Source organism: Terrapene carolina, unplaced genomic scaffold, assembly GCF_002925995.2.
Source record: "Terrapene carolina triunguis isolate 2854851 unplaced genomic scaffold, T_m_triunguis-2.0 Scaffold1024, whole genome shotgun sequence".
NCBI lineage: Eukaryota > Metazoa > Chordata > Testudines > Emydidae > Terrapene > Terrapene triunguis.
Window position 1 is genome coordinate 1 of NW_020665375.1, and position 12,129 is coordinate 12,129.

Here is a 12,129-nt window from a genome sequence, read left to right on the forward strand (position 1 = left end):
CATTAGCAAACCTGGCAGCCTCCCTATTCGGTGACCAGTCTCACCCTATTCTCCCCGCCCCTATTCTGTGGCCAGTCTCACCCTTTTTAAGGTCCACTTCTCTGGGTGGAACATGTTCTGCAGGTGTGCCTAATTGGTGCTGCCTGAGTGCAGGAATGCTTTAGACTTTCAACTCGTGGGACGGGGGCACGTCACATCACAGTCTTCCTCTCCCTTCCCTTTCTGCAACTGAACCTTGACTCCCACTCAGAGTGTTGAAAGGGCCTCCTCTGAGTAGGTGCTGAGCTTCATCCTCCCTGCCCAATTTACCCCCACAGGAGTGCTAGGGGATTTAAATGGCCTTGTAACCCGCCCACTTGTTACTAACTCTCCTTCTATACAGAGATCTACACTATACTCTATTCATCTTCAGATGCAATAAGAATGGATTGTCCAACCTAGTTTATTCCAGATTTAGATCTGTATCTGGGAATACGGATGACAAAAATCTCAGTGTAAAAGACAAACAAATCCAATAACTGTGTATATGAGATAGGGGAGAAAGCAGGTACAGTTGAAAAAGCAAAGAACGCTGCAGGCATTTAACTGCACAGATTACATGTCATAAGCATCGATATGTGTATTGTGAATAGATACAGGAAAATATATTCACTCCTGCCAGCCCCCACGCATCAAAGCTTCCGCACCGGTGCTGTGCTGAATCTGGGGACTGACTCTGCAAAGCCTTACTTACATAAGTAATACTTACTCATGCCAGTACTCCCTTTGGCTTCAGAGAGCCTACTCACAGGATTCAGTGTTACTTACAATTTTGCAAGATCAGCTCCCTGGTTTCCATACCACATAGAAATAATTCCAGACTCTCATAATGATGTAGCATTAAAATGAAAATGTATGAGATTACCAACTGGATGCATTAAATACACCTCGTAAATGTCTCTACAACTTCTAGTGAAACAACTGCTTATAAAACAACTATACAGCTGTATACCTGGGCCTGTCACTCATCCAGCTGTTACCGGTATTTATGTTTGCAACATTTAAAAGAGAAAGGCCCAGTTTAGTTAGTTTTCAATCCCCACTACAAAGATAGATCTCAAGAGAGAGCTGGAAAGCTGCTCTCTGGGGAAGAAAGATTAAAGAGCCAATGCTGGCGTCAAAGCTAGGACTCCCCTCACAGCAAGTTGTCTTTTATGCTTTTAAACAAAAAAATGCCAGCCTATTTGATAACTGGGATTGGTGGGCAGAGTCCATGGGAACAAAAGGACTGCCTCCTCAGGTGAGAGGGAAGCCAAGCCTGACAGTGAATACACAGCACAGGTACAGGATGGCAGTGTGATAGAATGTACCCATGTCCACACCCTATTGTAATAATCTTTGTACAAGGTATGTCTTGTAAGTATCATTTGAAGACCCATAAGTTGCTGGTCAATATTGTCCTAATAAAATGTGTGTGGCAACATCATATGTGCAGTTACATCCTACAGGGAAATCGTGTAATTAACACATGTTCCAAATTGTGGTTTGCAAACAGGTCTGTCTCAAACAAAAGAACGTGCGCTCCGCTTAATTTGCATTTTAGCAGTAAACAGGGCCATCAAGCAGGAAGGGAGACAAAGGACTGGGAAAACCAGCAGGGAATATCCTGACATATAGACACTGTGTCTCCTGAATATCAGCTGGAAATGTTTTCCAAGAGGGGGACTCAACGATAGAAGGAAGGACTAAATGCTCCAACGGACCCCCTCCTGCTCCCTCTTTCTCTGTCCATCAATTAACTGCACCAGAAGGGAGAAAGGAAGCAGCCATTGAACAGAGGAAGGGGTCCTGACCTAAGTTCCCTGTAAGCTGCACGGCCGCGCAGCAGCCTATTTAGTGATGCACGGGTGCTTAGGGAACCCGCCGCAGCTGGGTGAGGGGCGCCCCTCTGCCGGCCCAAACTCTGCTGCGTCCCAGACCTGCCATGGCGCTCAGCCCCAGGTGCGGCCGGTGCGGCCCAGACCCGGCCCCAGGCCTGGCCTGGACCCAGGCATGGCCTGGTCTGGTGCGGCCTGCACCCAGGTGCAGCTGGGGTGCCCCTCCCCCAGCCTGGACCTGCTGGAGGAGCGGCACCTATCCTGCAGCCCCAGACCTGGCACTTGCCCTTCTAGCACTTAGTTCTTCCTTTCCTCAATGTAATTGTCCTCCATGAACCCACTCAAACATAGCATCTTTACAGCTGAGTGCTTCAATGCTGAATCCAGAGATCAGAATCACTGACTGAAATTCCAATACCCTCTGCCCACCCAGCCCCTTCCCCACTTTGTATGACACTTTTTGGCAGCTGAACGAAATGGTGCTGAAAAGGAAGTTAGTCAATGGGATTCAGCCATATAACCTGAAGTGATACAACATGCTACAGCTGAGAAAGACTCTGAGGGCTTGGAAAATGTCTATGATGCTGTATGCTGCGTAAACACTTGTAGACATAAACTGTCAATTCTGGAAATAGGTTCAGGAAATACTCCGAGGGCTCCTTGATTATTTCCTTGACCCTGAAATAGAAGAACAACAATTGATTTTTCACTTGGGAAGCCTACCCTGCTAAAACGTGTCAAAGAATCAGAACAAATGGTCAGGTTTCCCCATTTCTTTCCCTATAGAGTGAAAGCCATTTCAGCAGCTTTCTGAAAACAAGAGAGAATTTTCTAGAAATGATTAATATCCATTCTCTCTCTGATCTGACACATTCTGCCTTTTCCATTCTCTCCCACTATCCTATTTCCTAAATCCTCATATAGTCCAAGCATCAAAGCACCTTAATAGGGCATGTCTTCACTGCAGAGATAACATGGGTGACTGGAACCTGGCTTAGCCTAGACAGGGTGTGAGCACTGCAGCCACATGGCAAAACACACTTTGTTACTGTGTTCTCACTGGTGTTGCACTTCCCGCTGTGTGTTGCTAGGACTTCTGGAATCATATCCTATGGTTCTTTGTGCTGCAGTAAGCAGAGCTGCAATACGATTCTTCCCCAGTGAGTTGTGGGAGAACTTGTCTGTCCTTCTGGGCCCACGTGGGAGGGTTTGGAGGACTATCAGCACTGCAGTAATTTAGCCTGACTCCTCACCGCAAAGTGGGCAGAGGAGCATGGGCTAAAAGCACCACTGAACTTGGGAAACGAATTTCCTCTGTGGATGGGAGGAGAGGCTAATGGCCCCACGGAACAAGAGCTGTTGATCAATGGGTGATCACAGTGATGATCTGGAAGCAAAAACTAGTTCCCAGAAGCATCTTGATCATGTAAACTGCCTTTGGGTGGTGAGCCTGGGGTTATCTAGAGTACCCAGCCTGGCACTTAGTATTGTGACTGCATAATATGATACACTCTATCCAAATAACATTATTCTGTGCAAGTACACAGCACTGTGCTGCCGGAGGAGCTATCCTTCATAACCTGGACACGCTTTAGTTTATAACATGCTGGGGTACCGGGAAACGCTCTTTTTCCCACACCCTCCATATTTTTACCCTCCTAGAATGGTAGCATGTCCTTTTGAAGACGGGATTCCTGTTTTAAACCTACCGGGACTCGCAGCCTTTTACAGTCAGACAAAGATTCCCAGGGACTGTTCATCCTTGGCACAGACTGTGAAGCAATCACTTACTTTTCTTTCTTCTCATCAAAGTGCTCGCCCATGTTCCTGATGAACTTCAGTAGGTCCGTGACATAGTTTTCATACTGTTTCTTCTTGTTCTTGTTCTGGTTCTTCCTGTTGTTGTTGAAGGGGTTGAACATGCTGTCCAGAACCAATTTGTCAATCTGAAATAAACACTCTGGATTATTCCATCCCATTCACACATCACAAAATACAGCCTCCCCTGGCTGCAGCGGTCTCACTCTGCAGAAATATCATGCACACAAATTTCTCATCGATGAAGCAATATTTTATGGCACTTATATTAAAATGTATGCTTAACAGCATACAAAATTTCTATGGTTTTATCTGGTTTTTGTTATCTGCATGCAAAGGGAAAAATAGATTAAAAAAACAGAAAGTCTACTCTTTCACATGCATATAACTCAAACATGGCTCTCCAGCTCTCCAAAAAAGAAATATTAATAAGTTGAGATCACGTATGTGCTGTTTCATCACAACTCAGAAAGGAAATTATAAGAAAGCCGGGAACAATTCAGAGGACAATTTAAAAGGAAAAGACCTTCTCAGTCTGTAGGAGAGCATTTGCTGCTGGCGAACAATATAATAACGGTACATATATTTTATATGCATGTGCAGTAGGAAACTCCAAAAACCTTCACTTGTGTTTTTATGACTAAGGGCTGCATCTCTGGTGTTTTCACATCTGTAATGGAAATGAGAAGCGTGTCTGAACATGCCAAAACCCCTGCTTTCTCCAGATGCTAGGAAGGGTGCCCCACTCTAGTGCAGAGGGCCCTGGGGCAATTCATTTCAGGAAGAACCCAAGAAGAGGGTATATGCAGTGGGAGAAGTCTAAGTCTCCCCCTTTCCTTGCACATTGACACTGACCCATGCTGCAGAGCACTGTGATACCAGGCCCTTTAAGTTATAGGGTTGAGTCAATGTTGTCTTGGTTTAAGGCAGACCAAGTATTAACCTTTCTGGAGGAGTTCTAGCTATCAGAAAACGTTTTGCCATCTGTGCCCAGTATGGTGTGTGGCCTTTTCTCTGGGATGCAGGCCTTGCTGCACACATTCAGGCCTTTGGTACCTTGACGACAGACTGTGTTAATGCACTTTGCATGTGACTACATCTAGAGACCACTTGGAAAATGCAGCTGCTTGTTCAGCAGAACATGCCAACAGCACGTAATACCAGGGTTCTGCAAGTTTCACAGGTTGCCTGAGAGTTTCCAGGTGGTGTCAAGGTGCTAATTTTAGCCTTTAAAGTTGCAAATAAATTAGAGAGATCTCCCATGCAAGACTTACCGTGCCAGAGCACCCCCTCTCGGTGCAGCATTGCCTTGCAACAGCTCTGTCTCAGCTTCCCCACCATGCTCTTCAGCCTACTCCAGCCTTAGCTATGACTAGGCCCTCCGGCCAAGCCCCCTTAGAGAGTTCAACCCCTTTGGGGTAAAAGAGTCCTTTAGACAAAGGACAACTTAAAACAAAGGAATCTTTAGCCCAGCTGGGCTCAACCTCCAGCCCCCTTCCTTGCAGATGGGCCCCAACTGCAATGGGGCTGTCTCAATGCCTACAATGGTTACTTTGGCCCTGGTCAACCCAACAATACAGTCCAGGCCCACCCTGCTACAAAGGGCTCTGGCCAGCTACAGTCCTTAGACAGCTCCTGGCCCTCAACCAGGCTTCCTGCCCTCAGGTAGGAGCAGCCTGTCCACTCTTCTCCCCAGACAGCCCTCAACTGCTGGGCTTTCCTCCTTTCAAGTCCAACACCCAGGGCTAATTGAACAGGCCTCTTGGCCCTTAAAGGGGCAGACCGCCCTCTCACATCTCCTCAGTCCCCAGCAGAGCCACTCCAGTTGGAATACCCGGATTTAAACAGAAGAGAGCTGATGGCAGGCCATTCACCATAAAGGCCCTGGATCTGGAATTTGATTCTTCACTGGGTTCGCCAGGGTGTGGATTTGTTAATCTTCTGGACACAACACATCTCTTTCCCAAATGCCCTTCTCTTTGCACAGGCATTTGGGGAAAAGCAGGGCTGAGAGATAAAAGGGCATGATTATTATTATGGCTGTCATCATGATTTAGCGCTAGATCTTCAGGGGTTTCTGAGTTCTACTGGGTGAGAGGGACAAAGGTGGTTTTGTATCACCTTTCCACCCTCATAGTTGTGACACTATTTGGAAAGGTCCATATGGACTACAATACTGTCCGAGGATCCCCAGAGCTCAGAGTACCCTGGCCATCCTCATTTCCACTCCAGCAATGCTCCCTACCCCATGGGGGCTAGGAACAAGTGTCAGAGCTGACTACATTGTTTTTATGACACCTGGATATTTCTATGTCCAAGAGGAATCCTCAGTTATTCCATTAGGGCAGCCCTCCATCCTGTGTACACCATGGAAGAGGTCTGAAGGGAACAGAACTGGGGCAGAGGATCTGGGTGGTACACTGTGCAGCTGTGGTTTTTTACTGTGCTGAAACTGTGAGGCACATGGGGCCTGGGATGGATGCCTATGCTAGTCTTTATATATTAATGTGTTAAATAAGTGAAAGCTGTCTAGAGGCTTGTCTATATTAGAAAGTTTTGCCACTTTAACTATATTAGTATAATTAAAGCAGCAACCTATCCCCTGCTGTGGACAGTTATATCCATAGAAAAGTGCCTTGTATCAGTACAGCTTATTCTGGTTCTGGAAGCAAAATAGGCTGTACCTGTATAAGACACCTTTATACTGATGTAACTGTGTCCATATTAGGGCTCATACCAGTACAAATACATCAGCTAAAATAACAGCCCTAGCCGACAGTTATTTACCCAGATACAACTTTTAAGTGTAAACCAGGTCTAAGATTCTTCTGTACTGCACTCATTGCCATTGTAGTCAAGCACCTTCCAAGCTCAAATGCTTTTTAACAAGTTCCCTCTTTTTTCCTCCCTTTGCACACCCTCACAGCTGCAGTCCAACACAGGGCAAATTACTCTAACCGCCTTCTCCATTTAAAAGGCTTGTCACAACTTAAGCAGCGAGTCGCTAGGACGATGTCTACAAACCACTCTCTGGAAGCTCCGGGAACACCACTCCAGCAAACAGTGATGGTAGTTTTAAAATCTCCTAGATTTGATTAGATTATGCCTCCACATTGTCTGGATAGGGATGGCGTTACACTTCCAGTTAAGGTTTAAAATGGGGCCTGTAAGTCCTAGGAGAAAGCTTTCCCCTTGTGCATCCACAGCAAAACAGCTTACCTGCTCAGTCCACTGCTGCAAAGGGTGCTCATCACAATTCAAAGCTTTCAGAATCTCACTCTCATTGTTGGGATTGGTGTTGCGTGTTTTGATATCGCTCTCATTTCCAACGTCTCTCAGGAACCTGTACCTGCTGTGGAATCAATGGCACATTGGGGATGCCCTGCTGCACTGATTCTTGACAGAATGGGGCAGCTTGCAAATCTGCTGTTTGAGGGTCTGTAATTTTCATTCATGGTACTTACGTCTGCTTGCTCCAGAAAAAGGGATGTTGGATCAAGTCTCTCAGCAGGTTCTCAACTGGGCTTCCTTCATCAGGGGAGACCAGACTTTTCCTAAGGTCTGCAATCTCCACATAGTCCTGCACATCCTCTGGACAACTTGCATCCAAATCGTCTCTATGATTTTCCTCAAAGGGGACCTTACCCACTGTTACAACATACAGGACCAGCTTTCTGAGCGCCTGAGTATGAGAAGAAATGGCTGTTTCACTCCAGGGCACACAACCTCCCACCAAAGAGAAACAGAGACAGAGAAACTTCAGTGTGTGTACGCATGTGTGTACATGTATGCCAGCAATCACTTCATGAAGTGTTTGTATTAGAGAGCCCACTGCACTGAAAGCATACAGCAAAATCAGGAAGTGACTTCCAGGAGTCAGAGAAAATCTTCGTTCCTAATCACTCTCACTTTCTTGTACTGTGGTCTCTTGTGCTATTGGAATTTCCAGAAACCATCCTGTTATACATTTCCTTTTGAATATGCAGGAAGATCAGCTGATTCGCCCCAAGAAAGCACAGAAAATAAATGAATAGAAAGAAGGAAGCAAAAGACAGAAAGGGTGTGAGGGGTAATCGGAAACATAATATTGGTTTAATGGAAAGTTACCTTCAGGTCTTTGATTATAACATCATCCTTCTGTCCTTCACTCAATCTTTTGCTCTTATCAAAATCCGCTAAGCGAACTTTACCAGCAGCATCTGACAAAATAACAGGAATAGTTAAGCCTGTTGTCTGTCTGTCTGTCTGTCTGTGTGTATGTTGCGCTCCTTTTCTCTGGTACCTAGTTGAATTATTCGCATGACCCCAGAATTCTCTGGTAGATTATTCAGTGGGATGACCTGATCTCTCAGTAGGAGGGCAAAACTAATGTGATACTTACGGCTGCTGTACTACATGAGCACGAATGCACACACACCCTCTCTGTGCATAAAGATCTCTACATTGTGACATATACTGTCATCTCTATAATGCCTCGCTTTCTCAACTATGAGCAATAGGAGAATAGAATAAGAATGATAAGAACACACAAGCTAACCTATCAAAATATTTCGTGGGTGTAGATCCTGATGGCCAAATCCAAACATGTGTAGTTCTTGAACTGCCTCAAAGAGTGTCTTAAGAACACACTTGCAATTCACTTCATTCTCTGATGCACTCAGGTGTTCTTCAAGGTTCTTCTCACAGAGCGAGAGGCACAAGTACAGGCAGGGTTTCTTTTCCTCAGCCCCAAAAAGCTTTACTAAATGGTTGCTGGTCAGACATTGTTCAAGGCACATTTTCTCTTGTTTAGCAATTTCTGTGCCAATGCGGAATATTTTCACAGCCACCTCTTTCCCATCATAGAGTCCCAGGTAGATGCCCCCTTGGGAGGTTCTCTGAATCCTGAAATCATTATGTTGGAGGATTTTAAGTTTTCCAATCATAGGACGATACATGTTGTAGAGAACCTTCAGCTGCTCTCCCCAGCGTTTGCTGGTGGGTTCCCAATCTTGAGGTTGACTTGGAACAGCCTTGGCGCCGTACTGGCGAAGAAGATCTGCCATTTTCTTATTGTATTTCCTATTGACAATCCCAATAAGGTCCCCAAGGTCAGTCCTTGCCCCCCTTTCACACAGTAGCTTTGCTATTTCATAATAGTTTTTCTCTACAGCTATCATCAGTGCTGTTTTGCCCTCTCTGTCAGCATCATTGATGTCAACTTCATTCTTCTCCAATAAAGCTTTCACCAAATCCAGACTTCGCATCTCGACTGCCAGGATGATGGTAGTTTTCCCATGTTCATCTCTTCTGTTCACATCAACACCACAATCCAGCAGGAAATGAACTATCGCGAGAATTGACTCCTTTGTCTTGTTATCACTTGGAAGGAAGGCATGGATTAAAGCATTCCTGTCCTGGTTGTCACAGATGTTAATGTCAGCCTTCATCTCACTGACAAGAATGTTTACGACTGAGAGGTGGCCCTCCCTGGCAGCATCCATCAGGGCTGTTGCCCCCCCTTTATTCAGTGTCCTTTTCTCCTCGTTAACCACCCTCCGCAAATTCACATCTGCCCCATTATCGTACAAGAATCTTAAGGCCTCCTCATTCCCATACCAAGCAGCCTCCATAAAAGCTGTGAAACCATTGTCATCATACTCATTGATTTCTGATCCCTTAGAAAGGAAGAGCTCTAAAAGTCTCACATTTCCCACTATCCCTGCTACAAGAAAGGGAGTGGCACCGTTTTTCTTCCTAGCACACGGATCAGCACCCTTCTCCAGCAGAAGATCAACGATCTCTTCCTGATCATCCTGTACAGCGCTGTGCAGAGGTGTCCAACCACCTTCTACCTTGGAATTAACATCTGCTCCTTCCTTCAACAGCTGCCGGACTGTATCTATTGAATGGTTTCGGACAGCATCGTTTAGCAGAGAGGGTTTGTCTGCTGCTGTTTCATTTCTGCAGGTCGATACCTCCTCCTGGCTGTTACCAGTGGCCTCCATGACTGTTAAGATAAGTGGCTGTGCTCTTGTTCTGTGTCCCTTTCAAATGGAGATTCTTCAATAGAATGTACTTCCTGGGCTCTCTTTTAAGATGGAAGGCACGGATTGGTCAGTCCTTTGTTGTCGGCACATGAATGGAGTTTTGCTCATGAAATGCACCAGCACTATCCAGCTCCAAGGGCTCCATGCTTCACATATTCCACCTGATTAGCAAAGAGAGAAAACAAACCTATTTACTGACTCTTAAGACTTTACAGTTGTGCTTGATAGGCGATAGTTAAGGCTACATTTTAGTCACGGGTATTTTTAGTAAAAGTCATGGTCAGGCCATGGGCAGTAAACAAAAATTCATGGCCCGTGACCTGTCCATGACTTGTACTATACCCCTGACTAAACCTTGGGAGTCCTGCGGGTGCTGGCGGGGGGGCCGTGGGTGGTCATGGGGGGTAGGGGTGGTCAGGGGGTGCTGGGGTGGGGCCTGCAGAGGCTCGGGGGGGCAGCCTGGGGGGCATCGCAAATGCTCGGGGGGGATAGCAGGTGAGCAGAGGGGACCAGCAGGTGCTTGGGAGGGTGGCGCAGGGGGGCACTGTGAGTGCTGGGGGGGCGGCGCGGGGGGAACTGAGAGTGCTTGGGTGAGAGTAGCCCGGGACCCCTGCTGGTGCTGGGGGATGGGGAGGGTTGGCACGATTGGCAGTCTCCCTACCCTGCTTCTCGGAAGCAGCAACATGTCCCTCCCCAAGCTCCTAGCGCTGCTAGCTCCGCAGCTCCCATTGGCCAGGAACCACAGCCAATGGGAGCTGCAGGGGCGGTGCCTGTGGACAGAGGACATGTGCAGAGCTAGGAGCTGAGGGAGGGACATGTTACCACTTCTAGGGAGCCCCGCCCCCCCAAGCTTGGCTGGTCCGAAGGTAGTGGGTTATCTCAATTGATTGTTCACAGTCAGTTACAGAGCGTTGCCCTGAGCCCTCACCCCCTCTCGCACCCCAACCCCCAGCCCTGAGGCCCACCTCCCCGACCCAAACTCCTCCTTCTGCTATTGGGTGGGGGGAGCGGTGGCCTAAGACTGCCCCAGCAGCAGCCAGTGTGATGTGCCCAAGGGCTGCCTGAGCTGCTCAGGCAGCTCCGGAACCAACCGCACCGGCCGCTGCAGAAGTCAAGGAAAATCACAGAGCCATGATTTCTGTGACAAACTCGCAGCTTTAGCGAGACTCTATTGATCTGTAAGAGATAGGACAGTGAAGTTTACACCACATTGCTTTCAGAGCCACAAGTGATTGTGTGTGTGGGGGGGAAGGGGGATTATATCAGATGTCCTCTGGGTCCACATGCAACAGCCCCTGCTAATTTGGTTCTGAGTTTCTTATCAGTACAGATTGACAATCATAATGAATTGGTAGGGGTGGGAAAAGTGGTTTGTACCTTTAGGCAAACACATGGTTGTGACAATGCGGTTCTGGCGAAACCCAACTGAGAGTGCCAACTCAGGACAAATTGCTCAAACAGGGCAGTTACAGCCCAAGGCTGGGGTTTTTCCACCTCTAAGGCAAACCAAACCAGCCAGACTAAGAGGACTTCGGTCTCACCCCACTGGCTAACCGCAAGTCTCACAAGCAATCTTCTTAGACACTCCAGTTTCCCAGTATCACCACCAGTGCCACTCGTTATGGGGACAAATGGTTATGAAAACCAAGACCCCAGTAAAAGAAAAAGGTTCTCCTGATCCCAAAGGACCAAGCCCCAGACCCAGATCAATACACAAATCAGATCTTACCCACAAATCACGCTGTTGCCAATCCTTTAGAATCTAAAATCTAAAGGTTTATTCATAAAAGGAAAAAGATATAGATGAGAGCTAGAATTGGTTAAGTGGAATCAATTACATACAGTAATGGCAAAGTTCTTGGTTCAGGCTTGCAGCAGCGATAGAATAAACTGCAGGTTCAAATCAAGTCTCTGGACTACATCCCCCGCTGGGATGGGTCCTCAGTCCTTTGTTCAAAGCTTCAGCTTGTAGCAAAGTTCCTCCAGAGGTATGAAGCAGGATTGAAGACCAGATGGAGATGAGGCATCAGCCTTATATAGTCTTTTCCAGGTGTAAGAACACCTCTTTGTCCTTACCGTGGAAAATTACAGCAAAATGGAGTCTGGAGTCACATGGGCTAGTTCCTGCATACTTTGCTGAGTCTCAAGGCATATTTGCCTTCTCTCAATGGGTCCATTGTATAGCTGATGGTCCTTAATGGGCCATAAAGCAGGCTAGGAGAGCTAACACCAGTTTGTCTGGGATGTCACCCAGCAGCATAGCATAAGTTTGAAATACAGACATTATAGAGCCAATATTCATATCTTCAACTACAAAACTGATACACACATATAGACAGCATAATCATAACCAGTAAACCATAACCCTGTCTTAGACACCCCATTTGACCCCCTTTATACAAGATTTGGGTGCCACTACAGGACCG

General features: G+C 46.7%; 1 protein-coding gene across 1 annotated transcript; it reads right to left on the reverse strand.

Annotated features, from left to right (window-relative positions):
* Positions 1-1,639: 1,639 nt before the first annotated feature.
* On the reverse strand, positions 1,640-11,576 carry LOC112120913 (2-5A-dependent ribonuclease). Its single transcript, XM_026661352.2, has 7 exons — positions 11,546-11,576; positions 8,212-9,864; positions 7,782-7,873; positions 7,139-7,356; positions 6,894-7,026; positions 3,648-3,802; positions 1,640-2,534 (listed from the first exon to the last, which is right to left on the reverse strand). Exons 2-7 carry the CDS (start codon positions 9,659-9,661, stop codon positions 2,396-2,398), a joined length of 2,187 nt encoding a protein of 728 aa, XP_026517137.1. The 5' UTR covers positions 9,662-9,864; positions 11,546-11,576; the 3' UTR covers positions 1,640-2,395.
* Between the last annotated feature and the right edge of the window lie 553 nt (positions 11,577-12,129).

Bases quoted from the DNA above. Each gene is read 5' to 3' on its own strand.
- LOC112120913 (XM_026661352.2), bottom strand. From the start codon at position 9,661: ATGGAGGCCACTGGTAACAGCCAGGAGGAGGTATCGACCTGCAGAAAT. The intron at 7,874-8,211 runs GTTAGCTTGTGT...TTATTTTGTCAG, and splicing joins CCCACGAAATATTTTGATAG to ATGCTGCTGGTAAAGTTCGC. The intron at 3,803-6,893 runs GTAAGCTGTTTT...TGTTTATTTCAG, and splicing joins TGCAGCAGTGGACTGAGCAG to ATTGACAAATTGGTTCTGGA.